This window comes from Staurois parvus, unplaced genomic scaffold (genome assembly GCF_062004578.1).
Source record: "Staurois parvus isolate SC_StPar_1 unplaced genomic scaffold, SC_StPar_1.0 ptg001151l, whole genome shotgun sequence".
NCBI classification, from domain to species: Eukaryota; Metazoa; Chordata; class Amphibia; order Anura; family Ranidae; genus Staurois; species Staurois parvus.
Genome location: NW_028318947.1, coordinates 552,389 through 580,330, shown reverse-complemented (window position 1 = coordinate 580,330; position 27,942 = coordinate 552,389). Strand labels below are relative to the sequence as shown.

General features: G+C 42.4%; 1 protein-coding gene across 1 annotated transcript in view; it reads left to right on the top strand.

Moving 5' to 3' along the window:
* Positions 1-27,585, top strand: part of P3H1 (prolyl 3-hydroxylase 1) — a 49,203-nt gene extending 21,618 nt beyond the window's left edge. Inside the window, exons 6-15 of the mRNA XM_089659397.1 lie at positions 379-468; positions 2,205-2,257; positions 4,145-4,266; positions 4,914-5,041; positions 6,193-6,288; positions 8,641-8,791; positions 11,112-11,229; positions 16,118-16,193; positions 16,296-16,436; positions 21,390-27,585. Coding sequence (XP_089515523.1) covers positions 379-468; positions 2,205-2,257; positions 4,145-4,266; positions 4,914-5,041; positions 6,193-6,288; positions 8,641-8,791; positions 11,112-11,229; positions 16,118-16,193; positions 16,296-16,436; positions 21,390-21,641 — 1,227 coding nt within the window. The 3' untranslated portion in view covers positions 21,642-27,585. The remainder of the gene's footprint in view (positions 1-378; positions 469-2,204; positions 2,258-4,144; positions 4,267-4,913; positions 5,042-6,192; positions 6,289-8,640; positions 8,792-11,111; positions 11,230-16,117; positions 16,194-16,295; positions 16,437-21,389) is intronic.
* The last annotated feature ends 357 nt before the right edge of the window (positions 27,586-27,942 follow it).

Below are 27,942 nucleotides of genomic sequence, written 5' to 3'. Positions count from 1 at the left end.
TTGATAGGATGTCATATGATGCCCAGTCACAAGGAGTGGAGTGTCCAGCCCAGCCGTCAATCTGCTATAGGCCTGCCAGGAAGGTGTTAATGCTGCAAATTACGTCATGAAGCCAAAGAAAGGGGTTAATACTTCTACCAATGCTCATGCTGTGTTCACAAGCTGCGGTGGCTCGCGCTTTTGCTTTAAATGTATTGGCATTTCTGGGAAAAATTGTTGGGAGTTTTGTCTCCTGTTTAAAATGTATTATGTAGTGCTTTTATGCATATTTGTATTTTTTTTTTTTTTTTTTTTTTTTTTTTTTTTTAAATGAATGTCTATTTAAATTAAAAAAAACAAAAAAAAATAGTACAGGGTTTCATATTTATTTTTCTATAGGATATAAAGAAATACATTCAACGAAGTCTGCTGGAGAAAGAGCTGCTGTTTTTTGCTTATGATACTTTTGGAATTCCCTTCGTTGACCCTGTAAGTTAAACTGCTTACTTTTGTGGGTTGTTTTTCTCATATTAAAACAAAAAAAAAATGTAGCTGGCATTGTATCCCAAAATTCCAGGACATCTGTTTTCCTCACCTTGTGTTCATTTTGAACCACTTTGAAGGAAGGGATCTTCACTTGTCCTTTTAAAATTGACTCCTAAAGCTAGCAATACATTAAAGCAGAACTCCAGGTGTGGTTCGTTTTTTTGTTTTTTTTTTCTCCATGCAGTGGGTCTGCTATGCTCTTTTTCCTCTTGGGGAGAGGAAATCGGAGATGTACTTAATCTACCCGTCCCTGCCATTCCTGACCCAACCGCACCCTCCCTGCACCCGCACCCCCTTCTCCTTTGCAGTCAAGTAGGTCTTGTGCGGTGGACTGTTTGACGTCATGTCTATAGACCAGCTCTGACCGTGAGGGCAGCAAGAACAGTTGGGAGCTGGATGTGGGGAGCACCATTATCCAAAGGATCAGGTGAATATAAGCTCTGTGTTCACTCATAGACAAAACAAGCAAGTTACTTATGTAGTGCAGGCACAGTCCCACTGCCTGGGGGGGGGAAAGCATTTCCTGGAGTTCTGCTTTAAGTAGTTTTTTCCTTTTTTTTTTTTTTTTTTTTTTTTTTTTTTCTTTAGCCATACATTAAAGGGAAGAAAATTGCTCGATTTCCTCAACACATTGTGTTGATGTGGGAATCCCTCTTCAGTGCGTTGTTATATTTTGACAGTGGGCGGTTTCCTTGCAATCAGAATTAAATGATTACTGCTGCCAGCTATAGGCAGCCGCAGTAATCATATGAAAAAAACTGGTTGTGCTAAAGCTGATAGATTAACTTCAGTACAACCAGCCTGCCTATAGATGGATTGAAATTTGGCCAGTTCCTACTGAGCTGACCAAATTTTCAGTGGTCAATGGTAGGCTTAAGTTTTTTGTTGAGAGAGGGGGGCGGAAATGCTTTCCAGTCGATCTTTATACATTGCAAATAATTTTAGTTGCCACTTTTTTGGGAGATTTAATGCTTTTCATTCATCCGAAGAAATTGCTGTTCATTGCACCATTTATGTTCTTAGACTTTTCTTTTCCTGTATGGAAAGCTCAGCCTTCTGTGATGAGAGGATAGTGTCCGCATCCTTTTAGGCCCCTTTTACATGGCCAATCCGATCAGGTCCCCCTTTGTCTATGCGGATCGGATTGGAGGGCAGTTGGATGTAAACGGCCAGCACAGTAGTTTTACTTTGGCCATCAATACAGCAGAACAGGCTCTGTTCATGTCTGCTCTGTATAAACCGGGCAAGGATGTGTCATCTGCTTGTTCGGCTCCAATCATGAGCTGATCGGGAATCAAATCCACCCTGTGTGAAAGTTGCATTGGACTATCTCATGAAAAAGAAACTCTTATCGCCAAGGACTTAAATTGTATCTATGGGCAAAAAACTTACATTTGATGCAGTCCATCAGGAACACTTGCACAGTAGTTTTTTTTTTTTTTGTTTTTTTTTTGTTATTTACTCTAACTGGCCAAGCTGTCCAGCAAAAGTTTTAGTTGCAGGACTGAACCAAACCATTTGACTCGTCAGACATTGTATTCATTTAAATGAAGCCCACCCTGTATCCTCTGTCCTTTCCCTTTTTAGAACACCGGCCCATTTCTGCAAGTATTGTGTAGGTTCTGGAACACTATGTACAGTGTTTGTCACTGATCTTATTATACATATGCATTTTGCAGGACATATGGACACCAGAATATGTAATGCCCAAGAGACTGCGAGAAAAACAAAAGTAAGTTTAGTTGTGATCAATTCTAAAGTCAACATGCACACATGGTATGCATTTAAATTGGAACTTTGGGGAAAAATAGACATGTTAAAGTAAAAAAAAGAAAAAAAAATCCTTAACAGCAAAAAATTGCTTTTAATTAATTCCTGTCCCCTGTACTAATTCCTTTTCCAGCACTCAATGTCACCAGACTTTCAGGTTGAATGACAGCCAACGTCATTCAATCCAGTTCTCTGAGCCCAGGTTGTCATGGACCTACCTCCTCTGCGGTTGCTTCATCATGGCAGCCTGGGCTCAGAGTACTATTTATTTCAGGTACTTATATAGAACTGTCAATTTACACAGCACTTATATAATGTATATTCACATCAGTCCCTGCCCTCAAGGAGCATACAATCTAAGGTCCCTAACGCATTCATACTTACACATACTAGGGCCAATTTAGAGGGGAGGCAATTAACTTGCCAGCTTTTCTATGGAGTGTGAGAGGAAACCGGATTTCCCGGAAGACACCTGCAAAGGAAGAACAAGCAAGCTCCAGGCAGGTAGTGCCATAGTCAGGATTCAAACCCTAGTGCTGCTAGGCTGAAGTGCCAACCGCTGAACCATTGTGTTGCCCACTACTGTACTGATAAGTGCTTATCCACTTGAGATTCAGGCCATTTTCTGACACTTTTTTTTTTTTTTTTTTGTTTTTTTGTTTACATGTAAAAAGATAGTTTCGAGAGGCCCTAGAGAATAAAATGGTGTGTTTTTTGCAATTTTTTTTTTGAATTGTTAATGCAAAAAAATACATAACTTTTTTTTTTTTTTTGTTACATATAAAAGATATTACGCCATGTAAATTGATACCAGATACATCCTGCTTTAAAATTTGTGCACGCCCGTGCAACAGCGATAACCAACATAAATTTTACTACCCATAGGCAACGCTTGAAAAGGCTTTTACAGGTTACCACTTTAGAGTTAGAGGAGGTCTAGTGTTAGAATTGCTGCCCATGATCTGACGTTTGTGGTGATACCTCCCATGTCTGGAGTGATCGCTTTGTGCATGCGTTCGCTAAAAATTTTTTTTTACTATTTTGACACTGTTTTAAATTCTTGTTTTTTATTCCTTTTTATTACTGTCACAAGGAATGTAAACATCCCTTGTGGCAGCAATAGGCACATGAGTTATTCTTTATGCAGAGATCTAGGGTCTAGAAGACCCCAAATCTCTTCTCTGTACTTGAAAGCATTCAGAACACCAAGATACGTGTTTTTGAATGCTTTTATTTAAAAAGAAAAAAAAATTGGCGCTGATTTGTTTTAGAGTAAAACAAAAGTGATGTGAGGTCATTGTTTCCGGTTTACTATAAGGGAGAGCAGGGCAAAGTTGATCCCAACATTGTTGGCTGTCCGGACAGCTGGCGGATGTGACGGATGGTCGCTCGGGTCTCCCAGTGGGACGGGAAAACCCAAGGAGGCGGAAGGCAGTGAGAAGGGGGGACGTCCCCTCCCGTTCTTTGTAAAAGCAATCGAGCGGCTAATTAGCAGGCATCACTCCAGTATAACCACTTGAAGTCCAGCAACACACGGTACGTCACTGGTCTGCAAGTGTTTATACATCATTAGTAAGTACCATTCAGCAGAAGAGTAAGGACCACCCATTTGCTGCCACCAGATGAGAAGAGGACAGAACCTGCAATGGCACTGGATCATCCAGAACAGCCTTAAAAAAAGGTATACATGGGGGGGGGGAATAGATGCAGGCAGGAGTTAGTGGAAACACCAGAGGTCTGCTTTAGTATTGTAATATTGCTTTTTGCTTTACACTTGATGCACATCTTTGTAAAGTGTCCTGAATTTGTTTTTTGGGTTTTTTTTTTTTTTTTTTTTTTTTTCTTCCAGGGTGGAGCGCGAGACAGCGGCCAGAATATCAGAGGAAATTGGAAACCTTATGAAAGAGATTGAAAATCTGGTGGAGGAAAAAACCAAAGAATCCATGGATCATTACCGTGGTGTCAGAGAAGGTGAGATTCCCCTAACCTCACTACTCTTAGTATACCTTTGTATTTAATAAGGTAAGCTGCCGTGTGCCAAGGAAAGAGATTACATAGAAACCAATCTGCGATATTTCATAGCTCTCACTTCTGATGCTGGTCTGATTGGTTGCTCTGGATTTTTGTACATGATCATTGCACTGCTTTTTTGTTCCCTCCTACCCCGTCTCTAGCACAGTACTATGGGCTTTAAATCCAAACACAATATGGATGAGTTCGAGCTCCTCAAATTAGCTGCTAACAGAAGCTTGCTGATTGCAGAGCTTTAGGTCTGTCATCATTCAGCATATTGGAACTCTGCAGAGAAGCCACTGTTTTTACACCAAACAAAGGTCCTTCCTCAGCTGGAGCATGCTGGCAGGTGACAGGCTTTTCTACTAAGGCTGTGGCTACTTTCTAAAGAAACCAATTGTAAGACTTTAGAAACACCTTTTTGTTTTTTTGCATCTGGAATGTATTTAGCTGACTAAGCTCAGAGGAGAAACAACCTGATTAAAATGCCCCCCCCCCCCCCCTCGGTGCATCAATGATCAGCCATTTGTGAGGCTCCTAATTTTTAACTGAGCTGAACTGAATTTCTGTTTGAAGAATGTGTAACCTCAGGGCTCCTTCCACAGGTGGTCCAGTTCTGTTTGATGAGGTCAGCGTTGTGATGAATTCGCAGACTCTGAACGGATCTCAGAGGGTGGTGACTGATGGGGTCATCTCTGAAGATCAATGTCGGGATCTTTTGCGGCTCACCAATGTAAGCACAGCTCCCTGCAGGGTGATGGTGACATGTTGTGTGAATGCTCATTTGAAGACTGCTGCATGGTCTGAAACTCCCAAACCATTTTCAGCCTCTGTGACGTCTAGTTTTCTCCTCCACCTGTTTATAATTGTACTTTTGATTTTCACTAATTGGTAGCTTTTACCCATGACTTTTGATCGTATTAATGTTTAGATCTAAATCTTCTCAATTTCCATTCCTCATGTTCTGGAAGTATTTTGGGTGGTCAGCAGGCTGAATGGACAAGTCATGACTGGCCTAATCCTGGAAGGGATGGGCCATGAAATAAACAATGCAGAGATCTTGAGTAAAAACTGCATGCCAAAATGAGTGAATCCAGAGATGAATGTGTATACACATATATGAATATTGACTTTCCTTATAAAAGTCAAGCCTCCCTAAAGGTCAGTGAGGGTATCCATGATGTTTATGGACCAATGGGAGGGCAAAAGGCAGCAGTACCAAGCTTGGCTTTTTGATAAAATTGAGATTTGCATTAAAAAAAAAAAACTATGCCTGTACTTTAATTTTATTTTTTTTAAATCCCTGAAGATAAAGTAACCTCTGCCCTTGCATTTGTATTATATCCATTTGAAATGCACAGATTTGTTGCTTACGAATTTGAAATTGTAAGCCGGGGAAGCAAAATGCTACATATTTTTACTGAAGGACAGCATTCTATTTAATATGACTTGCTCTTTAACCCCTTCCCGCCTGCCTTGGCATCTCTTTGGAAAGTTCTGAATGGCTGGGGGGACAGGAAGAATTGGTAATCATGTGACCATTGTGAGTGACTGTCAGTGGTCATATGATTGGGAGCTTGTTCCACCAGCTACTCTGTGGGGACAGAGAACTGTCTTTGACTGCTTAATCCAAGGGCGTGGAAATTAAAAAGGGGAAAAAAAAAAACAAAAAAAAAAAACTTAACTCCAAGGGACTAAATCGGGGTCCCAATCTACTGGTCCCTCATGACAATCTACTTGTCCTCATTTTTTTGCTGCATTTATCACTTGGCAGATCACATCGCGGTTAACTTGTCAATATAAGCTCCTGCTCCTATTTTATTTCTATTTATCATCTTTACATTATATTCCAGCTTTAATCTTATTTCTGTTCTTGTTTCTTAGGCTGCAGCTTCCGCAGGTGATGGCTATCGAGGTACGACCTCCCCACACACTCCTAATGAGAAGTTCTATGGGGTAACCGTGTATAAAGCTCTAAAAGTGAGTGATTATAGGTGAAATTCACCTTTTTTAAAATAAAATAATAAATGCATTTTTTTGTGTTTTTCCTCAGGTAAAAAAAAAAAAAATTTTTTTTTTTTTAACAGCTAGCAAAGCATTGCGGTCATGGTCAGTATATCACGGGAGCAATTTCAGGCTCCTGCAGACTCTCAGTTCAACTGTCAGCCCCTACCTCCCATACAGACAGGGAAGATCAATGAACTGCTAAAGCGCTCACCAATACCCTTGTAGTTATAAGCTGTTAGCCGCAATGGCTGATGGTAGTTGTAGTTCAAACATTCACAGAGCTCTGACTGAATGACATGGACGGGTGGGTGGGCAGAGGCCCGCACGACTGTGCCCTTTTTTAAATTGTGAAAGCAGGTGCAAGGAGAAGTTCCCATACCCGCTATCACAATTGGGAATTGGGTAATGCGGGGGCTGCTGAGTTAGTGACACGTTACATCCTGAATACGGGTATAACATGGTAAGAGGGGTGAGCTTCTCCTTTAAATCTAGAAGTTCTTCCTTTTCATAAACGCAATCCACAAACTGCACTGCGGTAGTTATGAGCCTTATAGGAAACACTGCAAGACAAATGGAAGGGGTTGCTTATAATGGCTGTAGCAGGGTTTAAATATAAATCTGATTGGTCACTGCAGGTAACACCTCAGTGCATGGTGTTCTTAAATTGAACCAGGGTGGTCTAAAACTTTTCTAAGGCCGACTATGCAATCTGATTGTACAATATCCTTTGGATTGGTTATCAGCTGTGTAGTTGCTGTGCCTAGGCTGAACTTGGTGCATTCTTGGCATAACTTGCTCTGAGGAAGAATGACTTTTGGGCCCTTTGAGCTTAAGGTCAGATGTCACCTGATGTCTAATTGCGGCATCTCTGCCTGACAATTATAGGGGCGGTTACAATGGTCATCTTTTTGTGCATTTGTTTTAAATGGTTAAAAAGAAAAAAAAAGTTGCTGGAAATTATTGAGCACCCCCGGCAAAGTTATAGGTTGTTCCAACTTCAGTCACTGTTACTGAATCTTTTAGCGTATGTGTACATAAAGGGAAAAACTAAAGCCAATGGAAATACTGAATATTATTGCCGTACACATTCACAGCTTAGTTATTATGATCATGCAATATTTTTTTGGCAGTGCTTGTCCTTTTTACACATGACAAAAGTTTTCCAAAATTGATGCTAACAGGATCTCCACTACATGTGCCTCAAGACCTATTACTGACTAGTACAACCCCTTCTGCCAGTTGCTAAACAGAGTTGAATTTCTTCTGTAAGCAGGCTGACTAGCGTTCTACACCTACGCAGCTCTCTGTAGAATGGAATGGAAAGGTTGCTTGTCTTCTAAACCACAAGCAGATCGCCTTTCTGTTACTGTCTATGGCAGAGTGCCAACCCCAGACATACTTAGTGAAGTGACCGGCCTCTGGTGATGCACAGAGATGAAACCAATCCTACATAAGTTGTACCGGTTTACCTGCAGTATTCTCTTCATCCATCCAAATTTCAGTTTTGGAAAGCTTGTTTGATCTTGCAGAAACCAGGGGGCGGGGGAGCTGAAGTTACACTCTGTAAAGCTCATTGAGAAGAGCTCTGAGAGCTGATTGGCAGGAAGGGACCCCCCCTTCACACAGAGCTGAGGCTGTCAATCATAGGTTGTGCACTAGAGCTCCCTCCCCATCACAATTTTTCTCTTAGTGTTAGGAAAACTTGTCAGAACCAATTCATGCTGATAGCAGAGGAATGAGGCAGCATACAGAAATGACACTTAGTGCTCTGGACTGAGACAAGTCAAACTCTAGAGGGATATTCTTTGTTCATATTTTGTCTGAAGTTTGCAACCACTTTAAGATATTAAAGGGGACATATACTGTGTAAACTGTGATCCCTGCCCCCCTCCTTCCTTTAAAAAAAAAAAAGCAAGGTGATCCTTGCACTACAGGTCCCCAGTTACAGCTTTCAATCCAGAAAGGAGAAGAGGAAGCAGAAAAGTAGCAACATCCAACAAATTTCACTACAGATCCACTGACACTAGCCATTAGAGGCAGTAGTGGCCTAGAATTCACACTGCAGATGTAAAGCTGAGGTTGCAGAACAGGAGTGTCTAGGCATAGTCGCATGACGGGAAGTACACCAGTTTTTCAAGACAGAATTTTCAGTGTACTATATGGGTACTATTTATCATTTCTAGCCATTGCCTCAAAAATACCAAATCTTCACTTTATCAGCTCATTCCACATTAAACCACCTATTCTAGTCTAAATATTGGGTTGTAATTCTTGTCTTTGTAAAGCCTTCGCAAGATGTAGTAATTCTGTCTTTTTTGTTTTCAGCTGGGGCAAGAAGGGAAAGTGCCATTAAGAAGTGCGCACCTTTACTATAACGTCACGGACAAAGTGAGACGAGTGGTGGAGTCTTACTTCCGCCTGGAAAACCCTCTGTACTTCTCCTATTCTCATCTAGTGTGCCGGACAGCCATTGAAGGTACAGTCAGTGAGGATCAATACATCTCATCACCTGTGCTTCTTACATAGGCATGCTGAGCTTCTTTTCTTTGCACTGCTGTACAGCAATTGTGCTTTATTTAGGTCTTTAGGAGGGAATGTTGTCTGTGTCTTTTTATCCACAGATTTGTCATGCATAAATTTTGCATAAGAACTATAAATAATACTTTCAACATACTTCAAATAAAAAAGATGCCTTTAGGTGTAATGTTTATCTTCACTCCAAAGCGGTCTGCTGTAGCACTTCTTTTCTGCTATTGGATGTCCTCAGCATTTCAGGCTAGGTTTGTACTTGTACAGTAGTATATTCATGTGCTGCTACTGAAGTCAATGAAGCCTTATACATGCATTGCTGTGCAGAAAAAAAGCACCTGTCATTTTTTTCCAAAGATGCTTGCAAGAGAAAAAAGTACAGGTTTGAACAGGCTCCTTAGAAAATGTAATCTTCTTGCTGTAATTGTCACATATTGCCCAATTTTTAAATAAAATCACAGAAGTGTGAATGGAGACTTATGTTGAATGACATCCAGCATCATGGAGCCCAGGCTGTCATGGCTGCGACTGAATTGCGTAAGGTGGGGGTCAGCAACCAGTAGATTGTGTCCAGGTGACTGGTAGATCACGTTCTGGGTTTGTTGAGCCACCATTCCAGAGCATCAGAGTGCAATGCAGAGAGACTGCTTGTAAAGTTAAATCTGTAGTAGGGAGCAAGAGCCGCATAAGCCGATGCCTCCTCTGTATTGCTGGCTCCTGTCCCATGCGGAGTGACACCAACTGCACTCCACCTCTTATCCTGGTTAGAGGTCTCCAGAGTGATGCCAGCAGCAGGAAAGAACAGATCTTCAGGTCAGTGGGAAGCAATACACTGGGCATAATAGTATAGGGCTGCTTTCACACTGGTGTGCTGCGGTTTAGACACACGGTGGGTGCAGTGCAGTGTACCTGCTGTTTGCTGTGCTTGGCCGTATACGTCTATTATATATCCTGCGGGTCTGGTGCACTTTCTGACAGCGCATCTAAACTCCAGAAGTTTCAGAAAGTGTACCACACCTGCTTGATATAATAGAAGTCAATGGAAAAGCGCAGCTAATCCTGGAAAGTCGCAGATGCACTGCGGTGCAAGTAAACTGTAGCACAATGGTGTGAAAGCAGCCTTACAGGGGGATCAGGACAGTAAGGGTTCACTTGCAGTTTGTGGGGTGGTTTTACCACTACCCCCCCCCCAACCGCACCCCCTTTGGCTGCAGTGGCCAGGGGTGTACACATGCCACTGCAGAAATTGTATGCCCTGTCATAGTTTGTGGGTGCAGCACCTGCCAAGCAGGACCCATTTAAGTGAATGAGGCTGCTCTGCAAGTGCCTTGTGCGGTACAGCAAACAGGGGGTTAAAGCAGGCAGCGTTGTTGCTTTCTCACCACCTGCTTTAACCCCTTGGACCCCGAAGAAGCACACATTTGCAGGGTGCTTGCAGAGTGGCACCATTAATTAATGGGATGTGTTTGGCAGGTGGTAGCACCCACAAAAAAGCAACGGGGATTAATTCCTGCTGCAGCATGTATACACCTTTTGGCTGCTGCGTCAGCAGCTAAAGGGGGGTAGGCATTAGGGGTGGTAAAACCACAACTCAACCTCAGGGTTTTACCATACCCCCTCCCCCCCCCCCCCCACAACTTTGTGTGAATGAGCCCTAATGGTGCCACTGCTGAATGAAACTAAGGGCTCATTCACAAGTATTGCAGGCACTGCTGCTCCTCTGAAAAGCGATTCAAGTGTGATTGAGTGGTGGTGAAGAGGCGATATGTTGCCTCCGCACCACCTGATTTAAACTCATGATTTCCGCACAACTGTAACATGATAGTACAGTAATTAGTGGTTTAAATCAGGTGGGAGGAGGCGACACTGGGCCCGGTGATCTTTGACTTCTCCCATGCTCATGTAGATCTCCACCTCTTTAAGATTGCCTACCCCTGGTGTAAGGAGAAGCAGCACAGTGAGGTGAGGATTTATCCTCCTGTCGGCATGCTTCTTGTTCTGCTTCTCTCCCAGAATGAAACAAAGTTGAATTCAGGTACTTGCCCTTACATTAAAAATACATTTCATTATGTTTTAATGACTACAAAGCTGCAATTTAATGTTTTTTTTTCTTCTTGCACCTGGCTGGAGTTCAGTTTCAAGTAAATGTTGCAATAATAGTATGTACAATGAAATAGACCTGTTTTGCATTTAAAAAAAAAAAAAATTCTTCTAGCAACTGTAGGTAATTTTCTTGGACTTGAACAGATGAATTTCTTATTTTGCAGAGAAACAAGCAGACAGAATAGACCTCAGCCATCCTGTCCATGTTGATAACTGTATTTTAAATGCTGAAGCATTGATGTGTACAAAGGAGCACCCAGCATATACCTTCCGAGATTACAGGTAGTTCTATCATTCCCCCTCTTCCACTGGGTTTAATTTGAGTTTATTGGTACTTGTCTGTCACTCCTTCTGGTCTATTATTATTATTATTATACGGTATTTATATAGCGCCAACAGTTTGCTCAGCGCTGTACATTATAATGGGAGACCGTACACGAGACAGCACAGTAACAATACAATACATGAGGGGTTCGAGGGCCCTGCTCCTTGGAGCTTACAATCTAGGAGGGAGGGGATAGTGGTACAGGAGGAAATGGCTGTGGGGGATGGAATGGTAGGAAGAGTGGAGGAGATCGGCAATTAGGTGAGGGTGGGGTAGGCTTCCCTGAAGAGATGGGTTTTCAGGGTGCGCCTAAAGGTGAGGAGGGTAGGTGGCAGTCTGATTGGGGTAATGAGTTCCAGAGGATGGGGGAACCCCTGGAGACTGGCATGGGAGGAGGAGACCAGGGAACTAGAGAGTAGGAGGTCTTGTGAGGAGCGGAGAGTACGTTTTGGGTGGTAAATGCATATCAGGTCGGTGATGTAGTTTGGGGCAGTGTTATGAACAGCTTTGTACGTCAATATTAATTTGAATTTTATGCGTTGGGCAATGGGAAGCCAGTGGAGGGATTGGCAGAGGGGGGTGGCGAATACGGAGCGGTCAGTAAGGTGGATGAGTCTGGCCGCAGAATTCAGGATAGACTAAAGTTGGGGTTACCCTGTAATGAGGTAGGCCGGTGAGTTACAGGGTAGGAGGGAGTTACAGTAGTCAAGTCGTGATATAAAAAGGGAGTGAATGAGTTGCTTTGTAGTTTCTGGGGTTAGGAACGAACGTATTTTGGTTGTGGAGGTGGAGTCTACATGAATTTGTCGGCGATTGGACCTGGGGCTAGAAAGACAGATTGGAGTCTAGAATGACACCTAGTACTCTGGCTTGGTCTACCTTTCCATTTTATTCAGCAGGTAGCTGTGGGTTTTGGAGCTGCCATAACAATTCACCTCTTTGCTGTCATGCCAGTAGTAGTTTGTAGGCATCTTTTCTCAAATGAATCATACCGGCATTCACAGCCCTTCACAAATTTCTGCACAGAGCTTGAAATCAAATTCCCAAACAGCATGTTTCCTAGAATATGGAGAGCTTCATTTCTCATACTTGCACAGAATATTCCATGGCATTGTCTATGCACAGCACAGAAATAGATAAAAACCCACAAAGTTTTTGATCTTATTCCAAGCAATACGTATGGTTGAAAAGGGGAAAAGATCATGAAATCTCACAATGTATAGGAATATCATGCCTCCCGCTTCACTCCTCCAGGCAGTTGTACAGCTTTTCACCTTTAAATCCATAGTGATCACCATAAAGGACTTTCAGTTCTTCTTTGTTTCACCCAAAACATTGCTGCTGAATTAAGCTCCATGCACACTGGGCATTTTAATAACGCTGGCTGTACAGTCGCATTAGAAACATAAGGTTTTTGCAGTTTGAGTTTGCGGGTTTTAGCATTTTTTTACACACACAAAAATAATTTTTGCTGCAAATAATTCCCCAAAACTCCTGTTTTTTGCTGCATTTTTTACACATTAGTGGTTTTACAGCTTAAAAAAAACTCCTCTAGAAACCCACTAGTTCTGTTTGTATTTTTTTATTTTATTTTTTTTTTTTTTTTACTGGAAGAAAAAAAAGTTTGCGGGTTTTTTTTTTGTTTTTCCCCCCTAGACCTTTTGCGGTAATGTCATGTGACGAAAATAAATTGAAAATACCACTATTTTATTCTTTAGGCTATTTTCAGAGAATATATAATGTTTGGGGGTTTTGTGTCATTTTCAGGCCTAAAATGATTTTTGTGTGCCAAATGGCTTTGGCAGTGAACGGGTTAAAGGGTTTGTAACAGACTGTTCTCATACCCTGGAAGTGATACTGAATTATGAAAGCCCTTTTTCTGTGTGGAGTGTAATGTGATCACACGGCTTGGGATGTAGCAGTTTTGGGCCCTGTGATCTCCTTGCTGTAGGGACATTTACGACCCCCAGACTTATGCCCTGGTATGCGTGTGTTAAACATTTGTATGGGCGCAGACTACTTTTCCCGTGTCCCAGTCAAGCTGCTACCTGTCTGAGATTCTAGTTCTGTTAATAACGGTCATGAATTGAATACATTGGAATCTCTGGGCAATGCATAGACAGGAAAATTCTAGCTGATGTACTGCCCCAAGCCAAAGGCAACCTGATGAGACCTGCAATCTGCACAGGAAATATTTCCGATTTAGCTGCAGTAATGTGCTCTGTTAAGGCTATCTCCAAACTTTAGTTTTTTTGGATGCAAAGCGATATCCTTCCTGTTAATCTGCAGTCTTCTCTTCTCTACATCTGTTCAAAGGCTATAATTTATAAAGCTTTTCTGAGCTCTCAGAGAACATAGGGTGGAGAGCTGAAATTACACATGGCAGAGCTCAGATTCTAGGGAAGGGGCACAACCCCCTTTACACAGCACACACGATCAGAGCTGAGGCTGTCAATCACAGGCTGTGTAATAGAGTTAATAGTACAGAGATGATCCTCTTGTGCAACCTCCCCACCCCCAAAAAACAAAAACCGTGGCCGCAGACACCTAACTATATTCCAAAATGCTGAAAAACCATTAAAGGCGTGTGCTAGAGTTCACTCCCCGTCTCCTTTTATTTCTTGGTTGCAGGAAAGATTGTCAAAAGTAATTCATGCTGATATCAGAGGAACGAGGCAGCAGAGAGAAATGACACTTAGTGCTTTGGTTTGTGACATGTACATGAGGGATATGCTTTGTCATATTTGATGTCTGCGGTTCACAACCACTTTAACTTTGAAAAATCCTGCTCAAGAGTCGGTCCACGCAGACAGGCTCCAAGAGTGGTGTGAACCACACAGACAGGCCTCCTGGTGCACTTTGAAGTGGTACTGTATTTTTAAGAAATATATGAAAGATCAACTGGTTGCATATGAACTTCAGTGTATTTATTAAAAGTGTTGTTCCTGTGGCTAGCTGGGCAGTGTTTCCCCATGCATGACATGGGGTGGAGGGCAAGATTGTCTGCAAGTTTTTTTGAGGTGCCAGGACTCCTTTCACCTTTTTTTTTTGTATTTTTTTTTTTTTCCCCCCAAGTAGAAAAGTGCATTTTTTTTTTCCGTCAGGAGCCAGCAGAACACTGGGTGTGGAGTCAGGCGTCAGGCTTCTGCATACACTGTACAGCTCTCTACCTGTACCTCTGTGTGAGCAGACAGATGCTGAGCTGCAGGAAGTTGCAATGGACTATGAGAGTGCTGATCAGCTAAGCTGCATGAAGTTGCATTGGACTACGAGGGTGCTGAGCTACAGGAAGTTGCAGTGGACTACGAGGGTGCTGATCAGCTGAGCTGCAGGAAGTTGCATTGGACTACGAGGGTGCTGATCAGCTGAGCTGCAGGAAGTTGCAATGGACTACGAGGGTGCTGAGCTGCAGGAAGTTGCAATGGACTATGAGGGTGCTGATCAGCTGAGCTGCAGGAAGTTGGAATGGACTACAAGGGTGCTGATCAGCTGAGCTGCAGGAAGCTTCATTGGACTACGAGGGTGCTGATCAGCTGAGCTGAAGGAAGTTGCGTTGGACTACGAGGGTGCTGAGCTACAGGAAGTTGCAGTGGACTACGAGGGTGCTGATCAGCTGAGCTGCAGGAAGTTGCATTGGACTACGAGGGTGCTGATCAGCTGAGCTGCAGGAAGTTGCAATGGACTACAAGGGTGCTGATCAGCTGAGCTGCAGGAAGTTGCATTGGACTACGAGGGTGCTGAGCTGCAGGAAGTTGCAATGGACTTCGAGGGTGCTGATCAGCTGAGCTGCAGGAAGTTGCATTGGACTACGAGGGTGCTGAGCTGCAGGAAGTTGCATTGGACTACGAGGGTGCTGAGCTGCAGGAAGTTGCATTGGACGTCGAGGGTGCCGAGCTGCAGGAAGTTGCATTGGACTACGAGGGTGCCGAGCTGCAGGAAGTTGCATTGGACTACGAGGGTGCCGAGCTGCAGGAAGTTGCAATGGACTACGAGGGTGCTGAGCTGCAGGAAGTTGCAATGGACTGAGGGTGCTGATCAGCTGAGCTGCAGGAAGTTGCAATGGACTACGAGGTTGCTGAGCTGCAGGAAGTTGCATTGGACTACGAGGGTGCTGAGCTGCAGGAAGTTGCATTGGACTACGAGGGTGCTGAGCTGCAGGAAGTTGCAATGGACTACGAGGGTGCCGAGCTGCAGGAAGTTGCAATGGACTACGAGGGTGCCGAGCTGCAGGAAGTTGCAATGGACTACGAGGGTGCTGAGCTGCAGGAAGTTGCAATGGACTACGAGGGTGCTGATCAATGCATTCATAGTCCATTGAGGACTACAAGTCCATCTGCTGCAGTGGCAGATGGGACTTGGTTATTAATTTATAGTAGTTATTTGTTTATAGTTCCCTGTGTATAAATGATGCAGCTATAACATGTAACTTGTTGCTAAAGGTAAACTTCTCCTTTGGAGCTCTTTCTTGTGTGATTTGTCAGACACAATGCAGCGGCACACGAGCGTGGCACAGGAATTTTCCCAACATTGCCTTCTATACAGGTGTATATATACTTCTGGTTTTGTCTTGCTGCTCATTTAATCTCACTTCACATCTACCAGATGACATCTGGCTAATGAAAACCATAAACTTTCTAATGGCCTGAATGCTGTGTATATATCCGGCGATCATGTGACCTTTGCCTAAGCTTTGGGTAAAACGAAGCTTAGAAGCTGTGTTTGTTAATGGCAGGTAAAATCGGTCATTTTGGTATTTGCGATTTTGCACCATACAATGGTTTACAGACACTGAAGTGCACACTCATGCTGCTTTGCCCACTCCCTAATTTGTTGTCTTTCTTTTAGTGCCATATTGTATTTAAATGGAGACTTTGAGGGCGGAAACTTCTATTTCACAGAGCTGGATGCCAAAACAATCACAGTGAGTATGGCTCTTAAAGGCACAAGGGCTGCTTGGTTGAAAGTGTTGAAAAGATCTGTTGTAGTTCTGTTGGGCGTGACAGTGCTGTGCTTTTATCTACAGGCTGAAGTCAGGCCACAGTGTGGGCGAATGGTGGGGTTCTCCTCCGGAGCGGAGAACCCCCACGGAGTAAAGGCAGTCACTAAGGGTCAGAGGTGTGCTGTGGCATTGTGGTTTACACTGGACCCCCGACATAATGAAAGAGTAAGTGAAATCATGTAACAAATAAAAGGCTTTATTAACAGTTCTGCATGTAATTGGTTAAAACTTGTCCTGGTAAGAAAAAAAAAAATTATACAGTAATGTGTACGCATTTCTCCTTGTTTTATCCCAAGTACACAGAAATATCTGTTGATCTGCCAGAAAGTCAGTGAGCCTTTAACTTCCTTTTTAAACAGTGTTGTCAGCCCTACATTTTTTTGATTGCTTAACGAGCGCCTTTCTCTTCTCCATAAGGGGAGGTGTTCTGTAGCCCTGCAGAGAAAAACGTAATCTGTTTCCACACTGTGATTTGATGTAAATTTTTCTGTGCAGGATGAATGTCTTCTCTTCTGCTCCGCTATTTGGAAGATGAACTTACTTTTTTTTTTTTTGTTTTTTTCCCTACTCTTCAAGATTTTTTTTCTGTAGTCAGGGCTCTTCTTTACCTAACTGCTAGAGCTTGTCTCTTGCTTTGCAGCTATCCAGCGTAGCCATCCTTAGCATATGGCATTTGGCGTGCCTCATCTAGACCCTGCTAGCCTTGACATTGCTGAGATACTGAACCACTAAATGATATTGCAGATGGGAGCCATACATTCAGATACTTTTTCAGTGGCAACTCACTAAAATTGGTGTTGTCATAGCAACATTGCTAAGATGGAAGCCTGAAAGTGACTTTTCTATACAGAGTTCTGCATACGGTGCTTTCCAGATTCTGTTGCAGTAAGTTAGCCACAGAGTGCTTTCCAGGTCCAGAGCCAATGGTATTTCCTCAGAGACTCTGACACATAAAGACTGTATAATTTTGAGCTGCTTCAGTGTTTGACTAAGTTAAGAGACCATTTTGGTCCATATTGAAGCAGTGTGCACCATTCTGACATTAGAGGTTTAGCCTTTTGCCAGTCCATTTCAGCCTTGAGTCCTTTATAAAGAGAGAACCGCAAGTGCAATGGGAATGTCTTTGCATTAGAGATTGGAAAATTCCTGACAAGCTGTTGGATCCACTTAAAGGTTTATTAGCCTTTATGAATGATTTTGTACAAAAGTGGGCCACCCCCATTGTGGATTTAGCATTGTCCAGTGTAAACTAAGCAAACATGATACCATGAAGGATGCTGCTGTCTTTTAAGGATCCATATAATAAGCAATTTGAAGTCCTCTCCAGAACTTGGTACTTGTTCTTCACCCCATGTTTGTTGTGACATCACTGTGCCAAACCATGGCTCACTGGTCAAAATCCCTTAAGAGATCTTGCCACTACAGTGGCTGATCCCTTGATTGTGGAACGCATGACACAAATGGCTGTAGCTTTAAACTATAGTTAAGCCTGGAAGTTTTCAGAAGACCTCATGTCCTCCATAGCTCTCCTGTCAGTACACATGTTAGCATTTGGCTAAAGTGCTGGACAAGAAGTGTTTGATCTAGCCTTCGTGGGACAATATCTTGAGCTCTGCTCTTGATACCATTATCAAGGAAGCGTCTAATGGCAAGAGCACCCATCTTTCTCAGGGGAAGAAACCTAAGAATTTTTAAAGTCTTCTTCCTCTGTATGTGTTATGAAACTTCCTTGGAGCCCTTTGGCTCAGTCTGCCAAATTCTTAAACAAGCTTTCCTCTGTGTGAAGTTTCATCCCTACCCTGCCTCAGTTTCTCACTTTCAACCTTATACCTCACCAGACAGATTAGCAGATCTTCATTGAGCAATGTTGGGTCTTTTGAACCAAGGTGTCATTTCCCCAGTTCCTGTGGCCAAACGGTTTCAAAGATTTTACTCCAACCTCTTTACGGTTACCAACCAAAATGGGTCATCTGCCCCATCTTGGATCTCAAAGCTCTGAATGTCATCACAAAATCTTTCAGGTCTGGTACAGTCTACCTTCAGCAAGGCAAACACTGTCACTCCTGTGAGTTTGTTAGGTACACCTGTTCAATTTTTTGATAACACACATTGCTAATCGGCCAATCATATGGCAACTCAATGTATTTAGGCATCTAGACATGAAGACAACTTGCTGAACTTCAAATGGAGAAGAGAGGGGATTTAAGGAGCTTTGAACGCGGCATGTTAGACAAACCCATCTGGCACAGAGTATTTAAAAAAAAAAAAAAACTGCTGATCTACTGGGATTTTCAAGCACAACAATCTCTAGGGAAAACGAGACTCGTCAGATCAGGCAAAGTTTTATCAATCTTCTAGTGTCCAATTTTGGTAAGCCTGTATGTTTCCTGTAGTTCACTGATAGGAGTGGCACCCAATGTGGTCTTCTGCTGCTGTAGCCCATCTGCTTCAAGGTTTGACGTGTTGTGCGTTTTAGAAATGGTATTCTGCATGCCTTGGTTGTAAGGAGTGGTTATTTGAGTTACTGTTGGTATTCTATCATCTCAAACAATTCTGCCCATTCTCCTCTGGCAACAAGGCATTTTCGTCCACACAACTGTGGCTCACTGGATATTTTTTCTTTTACAGACCATTCTGTGTGTGAACATCCCAGTAGTTCATCAGTTTTTGAAATACTCCCGTCAGGCACCAACAACCATGCCACGTTACAAGTCACTTAAATCCCTTTTCTTCCCCATTCCGATGCTCAGTTTGAACATTAGCAAGCCGTCTTCACCACGTCAAGATGTCTAAATGCATTGACTTGCTGCAATGTGATTGGCGGTTTAGCAATTTGTGTTGCCAAGCAATTGAGCAGGTGTAAGTAATAAAGTGGCCAGTGAGTTGTCCTTGGCTCATTCGCATTGTTGAAGGGCTTCAACACCAGCTTGTGGCCTGTCATCTGCCCCTTGAGTATTCTCCAAGATCCTTGCCCCACCGTTCTCCTACTCTTGTGGCATCCTTAGACCATTCCTTTGACAAGAGGTTGTTTATCTGTCCAGATGTTGCAACAGTTCAGGTGGATTTTGAACCTTCAGCCAGTTATGCTGGAGCAGACTCATTTGGAGTATGTGTTTTTCCACAGGTGAAACTTCAGACTCTCCGAACTTAAGAGTTGAGATTTTCAGTCCAGTCATCTGAGACTCTGCTTTCGCATCAGTCTTGTGCCTGATGGCAGCCTCCTTTTTAAGTGGATTGGAGAGAAATTAAGCAAATGGGCCTGACTTGTCCCATCACAGACAGCCCGGCAGCCCAGGAATCATGCTATGGAATTTGAAGTGATTTCTTCCTGTCTTTAGACTGCCGGGCTGAAGAGTCCTATGCACCCTGTCAGTGTATGGGACTTGGTTGTCATGGGCATCTTGTCTCTCAATCAACATCCTGGAACTTAGGGCAGTTTGGCTGTCTTTGCAGTGTTGGACCATCCTGCTGAAAGATCATCTAATCTATCAGTCCGCCAACACCAAGCTGGTGGTGTACATCAACCATCAGGGAGGAATGGTGTACATCAACCATCGGAGGAACCAAACGTCTCGCTGCAGCAAGGGAGGTAACATCCCCCCTTGTAAACTGAGTGCATCCCAGGCGTAGACAATTGGCAAGTGGACTTTTTTTTTTCAGCTGACATTACCTAGACCCAGAACAGTGGTTCCTGTATCTGCAAGTGTATGAGGACCTATCACAGATCGAAGATGCCAGCTATGGACCTTTTTTACCTCCAGACAGGGCATCGTTCTCCTTTTTTCCTTTTGGGTCTGGCTTCAATTCAGTAAAAGGAAATTTCCCTCCATTGTCTGGATGTGGCTCAGACTGTGAGAGTTTCTCTAAACCTGCTTCCTTTAGGAAGACTAGTTCCCTTGAACGATCTAGTCTTGTGGTATTAACGTGTTGCTAAACCTAGGGCCCTGCATTCACTATATCTGGTCTCCCTCAGTACACAAAACATGGAAATGCATTATTTTAGTAAATCTAACAGCTGATGAGAAAAGGTATTTAGCAGTTTATAGTAGTCTTGTGACTTATCAGTGTCCAGCAGAGCACATGCTAAAGCTTGTAGGAGTTTTCTTTCTTCTCTAGAAGGATGCATAACCCCTGACCTGTCTGGACAGTGCTGATTGGCCCTGTGCTGATCACATGCACTCTCCCAAAAAAAGCACCTCTAGCATTACAAACCAACCTGAGCATGTGCAGAATGACGCCACACAATGTCTTATCAGGAGATAAGAGGGTAACGCTGGAAGAAGGGGAAGATCAGAGTAGACAGGATCAAACAGCATATTTACACAATGCAGTGGATTAACCCCTTAGGTTCCACAGTGAGTATAACAAGCATGCATTACTGCATATACAGACTGATTGTACTGTTGTGGGTTTAGTAACACTTAAAGAAAAGGCTGGAACTCTATGCTTAAACGGTGCACACTACTAGAAAAATTTTTTTCTTTTCTGTTTTTGATCATGCTCTTGGTAATGCTTTGTTACAAAACTGTGGGTTATAGGAGGGGTTTTTCCTGGGCTTGCTTACAATTTTGTTTGCTTGCCAGTGTCCATTCCTGTAGGTGACAGTATAACCTGAGTGTGAAAGAATTTATCGGACTTCAAGAAAAGGGTTTTACAGCAGAATTTTACAAAATTCCTGTTTTACCTCCCTTGAGTCAGCCAAATCCTCCTACATTTGTGCCTGCACCTCCCAAACACTGCCGTTTTTACAGTTGGAAGGTTTCAACAGTTCAATTGCCATTTCAAAAAGCAATGGGCAGGGTTAGGTGTTGCCAGCTACAGGCTAATGAATCAGCAGTGACAGTGCTGATGGCTATGGTCCCTGCTATTTCTTCTCATCCCACTGCAGAGCAAGCAGGCACAGCCTATGTGAGGGACAAGCTCCTTTTGAATTCCGTAGCAGTGTTGTCATTGTCTTCCATCTATGGGCAGCCACACAAGGTGGACTTCTCTGGCAGAATCAACAGATATTTGTGAGACTAAGAAAATGGTAAGTGCAGATGCACCTATAATTAAGGCCTACAGTGCATATTTTTTAATAGGCCATAATTCTAGCTCTAATAACTCTGGTGTTTTCAGGAAAGGGTTCAAGCGGATGACTTGATAAAGATGCTTTTTAACACAGAAGAAACGGATATATTCCTGAGCAACGAATCTGCCAAAACATCAGAAAGAATACTTTCAGAAGGTGGGAACTCAGAGCATGCATCCGATGGCCCTGTGGACTCTGCTAAAGCACCAGAGCCACCAACTGCCCCAGACTCTGACGCTTCCAAGGAAGGTGTCCTAGGCCCACCATTGGACTCTCTGAAAACAAAAACGGAATTATAACATTAACACAGACATTAACCTGCAGACTGCTGCCTGGATGGAATCTGTGAATCAGGGATCCATTTCCACAGATCATTTTCTTGAGGGAACCAAGCTGCCATTTCAGTATAATTTGTAGGGTTTTTTTTTCCTAAAGTATTTGTTAAAGGCAGTCTGACTCATGAGCCTCCGTGATCCGTCTGCCAGAATGTGCTCATGAAATAGACCACCGCCACCTGACCCAAGGTTTATTTAAGAGATTTTCAGCTGTGGACTGTAAAACAGAAGCCAAAAAGTATTTTTATAGGAAGAGGACCTCAAGTAACTTTTTTTTACCACAAGTATCTCTACCCCTTTAGAAGATTTCATTATTATATACTTTTTTTTTTTTTTTAAACGTAAACCTATTTCAGTTTACACAGGTGCTATTTATTATTGCACGCCTTTTGTGCAAGTTTGGGTGGTTGTCTGAAATCCATTATTTCCGGCCATGTTTGTACTTGGAAGCTGATATGAAAGGGGAAGTTAGTTTTTTTTTTTTTTCTTAAAGGACTGTATATGAAAATTATTTCTAAGAGGATTTTGAAAAGTCTGCTCTAAGGATTGGACTATGAAAAAGACCCAAAGCAATCAATCAGACTTTTTGTTTGACATCCTGGAGTAGGTGGGGAAATATAAGGAAGATGCTGACTGGTTGCTTTGAGTAATGCAGAAAGCTGCTCTCCATGGATTGTGTTTGCTGTGTATCTCTCCTCAGATTATAGACATTTACAGATTCTTAAAGCAAACAGTCAGTCCTGCCCTATATGGCTCAGACAATTCCACCCCTTAATGCTGCCATTATATTAAGTACACATCTGTGCCAAAGGTGTGGTCTTTTAGTCCTGGTAGAGCCCTTTTTCGTTTGTTTTTTTTTGCATGCACAGGAAACTACCTGGCCATGTGCAGATTTGCTAAACTTTTGGGACTTCCCTACTTAATAGCTGTCTTTGCTGGAAACCCATAGATGTGCCAAATGGTCAGGGGAAACTCATGCATGTGCGGATGTACTGCAGTGCTCATACAGGACATGAAACACTGTAGCAAAACAGGGGATGGGGGTTCAGAGAAAAAAACATAATGCCTGCCTATGCAAACAATTAGAAAGTACTGCTTTGCAGTAGAAATAAGTGTCTCCAGTTACACTTGAACATTTTTTTTCTTTTAACAGAGGAGAGAGGAAGCAGGGCACAGTGACTTATACTTTATAGTGAAGGGCTACTTCAAGAGTTTTAAAACAAACCTTCACCGACCTCTCTAGCTGCTTGTAATGTGAAGTAATTCATTCTTAGCTATCACAACAATGCCTCTAACAATTTGGAAATACCTGCTGTTTACATTGGGGATAGTAGGCTGCCAAAATTAAAGTAGAATAGGAAGGTAGTTAAACGTTCAGTCCCACTGAACTTTGACAATGAGTTTATTCATAATGCCTAAAGCTGCAGAGGGGTCTGACTGCTAGTGGTGCATACAGAAGTATGGACTAGAAGCTGAAGTGGGACCTCTATGCTGTAATTACTAACTTCTATTTGATATTGTTAAAACCATGGCTGGTTCTAGCTGCTTGCATATTTATTTTGGTGCCTGCCGATGGGTTTTGAGCCAACTATTGTACGAACATGGGTTTTCTTTTAATAGCAGTGGCTAGGGAGCTGAAGGGTGCCTTCTTACCTTTCTGAATACACATGTACTGCGCTTAGATGCAAGAATGCCAATGGGGGTTCCTGTGATTAGCTGTGGGAATCGGCCCCATTGAAAGCAATGAGAGGCTGCCAGCTCTTGTAGCAAATTGTGGCCACTTCCATGTAATCTCTTATGCAGTGATTGGCCTGTGGCCAGAGCCGATGTCTACATGAGAGATTAACTGTGGGTGACTGATTAGCTATAGGATCCAGTAGCCTTCATATTGCTTTCAATGAGGCTGCCTCCTGTAGCTAAGTCTAGTATAGGTACAGTCCCAGGTTTAAATATATCCTAAAAGTGACTAGGAGGTCCTATAGACACCAGGTTTGGCACCATAAAGTCAGTAATAGACTTGGTCAGACATATCCCCTTTGTCTGCTATTCAGATCGGTGTAGACACTTGTAACAAGTTACTTGGTTCTGCCAGCACAGAGCATTGGAGAGGAAGAACAGGAAGCAGCATTGAGATTAAAATGTATTTCCTAGCAAAAAAATTACAAAACATTACATTGCTGAGGTACAGGTCTATGAAACGATGGGACATATCAGATGGATTTTCAATATTTTCCTAGTGTATGCCCTGGAACAACTGTGTAGTCAGTGAAGTAAACTGCTTAAAGTGGAACTTTACCTAATAAGAGCTTGATTTCTAAAAAAAAAAAAAATAATGTTCTTTAGCAAGAAACCTACCTTTCACATTATAATTCTGGTTACAAAATGAGTGTGTGCTGTAAATTGCCTCCAGCATTGTTCTTGTTTCTTCTTGCTGGAGGCTGCCATTTTGCTGAAGTCTAGAACCCCTGAACAGCAGTAAATCAAAGTGGAATGAAACACATCGATTTAAGTGTCAAAAAACTTTACGTTTCTAGAATGCCAGGATTTCTAACTAACATTTTTTGCTTGTGTCCTCAACCAACTCTCAAATGACTGGTGTTATAACTGATCACATGTGCAGCACCATGGCAGTTGCAGGTCAAACAGAAGCAGCTTCCTTAGCTGTAAAGGATAGGAGGGTTTAAGGCTGGCAACAGATCGGCCTCTAGAAATGTTAGTGCCTAAATATAGAGAGCAGCTGAGCCTGCGCAGAGTAGGGTGATAGTGTATTACTGGATTTTGAACAATATAAATGCTACTTTTTAATGTTTTTACATAGCTATACCTGCAAAAATGGCCAGCCTGAAGGCATTGAGGAGGACTTAATTTTCTGAGTAAAGTTCCACTTTAAGAGTTGAAGTTACTGCATTAGCTTGACCGTTACATAGTTAGTCTGGTTGAAAAAAGACAAATGAAAAAAAAAAGTTAACTCCATACCCACAGTTGATCCAGAGGAAGACAAAACAAAACCCAGCAAAGTTGGGGCAACTAACTCTAGGAGGAGCAATCAGCCCTATCCTAGACATGACTCCCATTGCAGGTATTTTTTCATGGTCCTGACTGATTTTAGATTAGGTTTTCACCAGCGACCATTACAGTTGCTCCTCTCTTGGCCATTTGCTGTTGTGTAAAGTGGATTAAAGTGACATTAAGCTATATCATAATTCTCCAAAAATGATCCATACAGATACACTAGTTTAAGAACCTTTAATCTATTCATGAATTAGTATGTGTTTATCTGCCTTCTTGTAACATTCTGTGTAAGCTCCCAAACATCTCCTTTTCTCTTACTTCTGTTTGGAACAAGCAATGTATGTTAGTTGCAGTCATGTACACTGCTCTGTGTTTGCTACACCTTCCATAGTCCTCGCCAGAGAGAGGGGCTACATTTGTATAGACAGCGGGATCATGGAGAATGAATATAGCCAGCCTCTAACAGGAAGTCTGATCACAGCAACAATTAAAAAAAATTTGAAGAAGGCCTTTTGAGTGAAGAATACATTCCTGAATAGATGAGGAAAGTGAAGGTAAGTGTCTTGTTATATGCAAGTAGGTATAGAACAGAATCGCCCCCTTTTTAAAAATAACATTTTGTTCCTTTTGGAGGGTTTTTTTCCAGCTGTATTTACTCACCGAAACTTAAAATATGCAAGTAAAAGAGAGAGTGCCAACAAGTCTGAGGGCGGATTCAAAAACCGGATCACTGAGTTGGAAAAAAGATCCCCTCCCCCCCTTCTATAAAATGACTTATAAACGCAATCACATTCTCAATGCTACAAAGTCATTTGACTTTTAGCTGTAGTCAAATTAGCTCAGTACGATGAGAGCTTTCCTGGAGCATTTCACTCTTTTTGCAACTGACGCAAACTATTAATTATGGGGGGCAAGGCACTCTCAACAGAGATCTCTTGGATAAAGTTGTGGACAGACACAAGTCAGGAGCTGGATACCAAAAACTGTCAGACTTTATCAATGCCTAGAAGCAGCGTGAAGTCTGTTATTAGGAAGTGGAAGGTATTTGGTACAACACCCACCCTCCCTGGATCAGGATATCACTCTAGACTGGATGAAAGAGCCTGGAGGAAACTGGTCATGATGTCTGCATGTGACAACGCTCACAAATTCTCCACACAAGTGGCTTGGATGGGAGGGTTGTAAGAAAAAAAAAAGCTCCTCAAGAAAGGCCATATGCAGTCACCACTGAGCTTTTCCAAAATGCACCTTACAGATTCTAAGGCCACATGGAATAAGATGTTCTGGTCAGCTGAAACTAAGATTGAATTATTTGGCCTCAACTCTAAATGATGTCTTGTAGAAATCCGATACAGCTCACCATCCACATAACACCATTCCTATAGTAAAGCATGGAGGTAGTAATATCTTGGATATGGGGGGGTTTCTATGCAGCTGGGACTGGAGTACTTGTTAGGATAGAAGGAAAAATGGATGGAGCAAAATAACATCAAGTTCTTGAGGAAAATCTGCTGCCTTCTGCCAGAAAAGTTGTCAATTGGAAGAAGGTTTACCTTCCACCATGACAATGACCCAAAGCATGCAGCAGAAATGCGCACACAGTGGTTGGAGGTGAAATAGGTGAATGTGCTTGCATGGCCTAGTCAGAACCCAGACTTAAACCCCATTGAAAATCTGTGGAATGACTTGAAGACTGCAATCCACAAACGGTCACCGTTGAATTTAACTAAACTTCAGCAGTTCTGCACAGAAGAGCGGGCAAATATTGCAAAGTCCAGCTGTGTAAAGTTTTTAGAGACCTATCCCAACAGACTAAGGGCTCGTTCACATCGTGATGTAGATGTTGGGTTTTCTGCATGTGTTCTGCAAGGGCACAACAAAATCACTTGTTCTCTATGTGCCCTGTTTACACTACAACACTGGCATCACGTGCAGGTATCTGCAATGTGTATAAAACTCATGGGAGCGCACATTAACCTGATGTCTGCAAATGAAAGTTTCCATCAGTTGTTCTGCAGGTATAGTGTGAATGAGGCCTTAAGGCTGTGATTAAAGCAAAAGGTGGTTCAACAAAATACTGACACAAGGGGATGCTTAGAATTTTAATTTTTTTCTGACATGCTGGTGTTCTATCCTTCGCTTGGATGTTATACGTTGCATTGAGTAAACACAGCTGGATAAAACAAATACTGTGTCTGTCTTCATTTCAGTCTGCAAAGCAACAACATGTGATTTTTAAAGAGGGGTGATTCTTTTCTACACACACTGTATCTTATATGGAAGCAGATGTTTCCTGTATGGTCATGTCTTCCTCCTAGAAGTGACTGTCACCATTACAGTAATTGTGTCAAGTCTTTCCCTCTTCTTCCTGAACACATCTGGGTAACAGGAACAGAACCCATAGATTGAAGTAGAAAGCCAGAAGACATTTAAATGGGGGGGGGGGGAATCATGGGAAGGGGGAGAGCTGTTTGTCAGCAATATGTACAGAAGAACTACATCTGCTCCAAAAAATATTTTTAGGCACCAGCCGACATCAGAAGTGACTGTCCTACCCGGTTATCTTTGAAGTTTGTATTCTTGTTTGTAAGTCTGCGTGTCATGTACTGCTGGACTATTCATTCTTCCCAAGGGATCTGGTTATAAAAATTGTAGGCACCGATAGCATCTGCATTATCCATAACAATGCCTTTTTAATCCTTATTTATTTTTTTTGCTGTAGATTGGGAAAATCTGATTGGTTGCTTTGGGCCATACATACATATGACTTTTTTTTTTTTTTCCCCCCTGTAAACTGTGTTGCTGTGGCAGCCTGTATGTGCCATCCTCCCTTCCTGGTTATTTAAGTGCCTTAATGCAAAAAAAAGACGGTTACAGTAAAAGGATTCTTTTCTAATTCTTTGTGTTTTGGAGTTTTTACTTAATGAGAACTAAGTCCGTCCAGAGTGGGTTATCACCCCGACTCTATTGTCCACTGGTTCTGTTAGGTGAATATGCAATGCAAACATTACCAAAGAGCATGCAGCAGGACCCATGTGTACACACTCCTGATGAACCGCACACAGTCTATCCAGTTCAACCATTGAAAAATAAAAAAATAAAAAATTATAATCCTATACCCACGGTTGATCCAGAGGAAGGCAAAAAAAAAACCCAGCAAAGCATGATCCAACTTGCTCCTGCAGGGGAAAAAAATTATTTCCTGATCCCCCGAGAGACAATCTGATATTTCCTGGATCAACTTTATCTATAA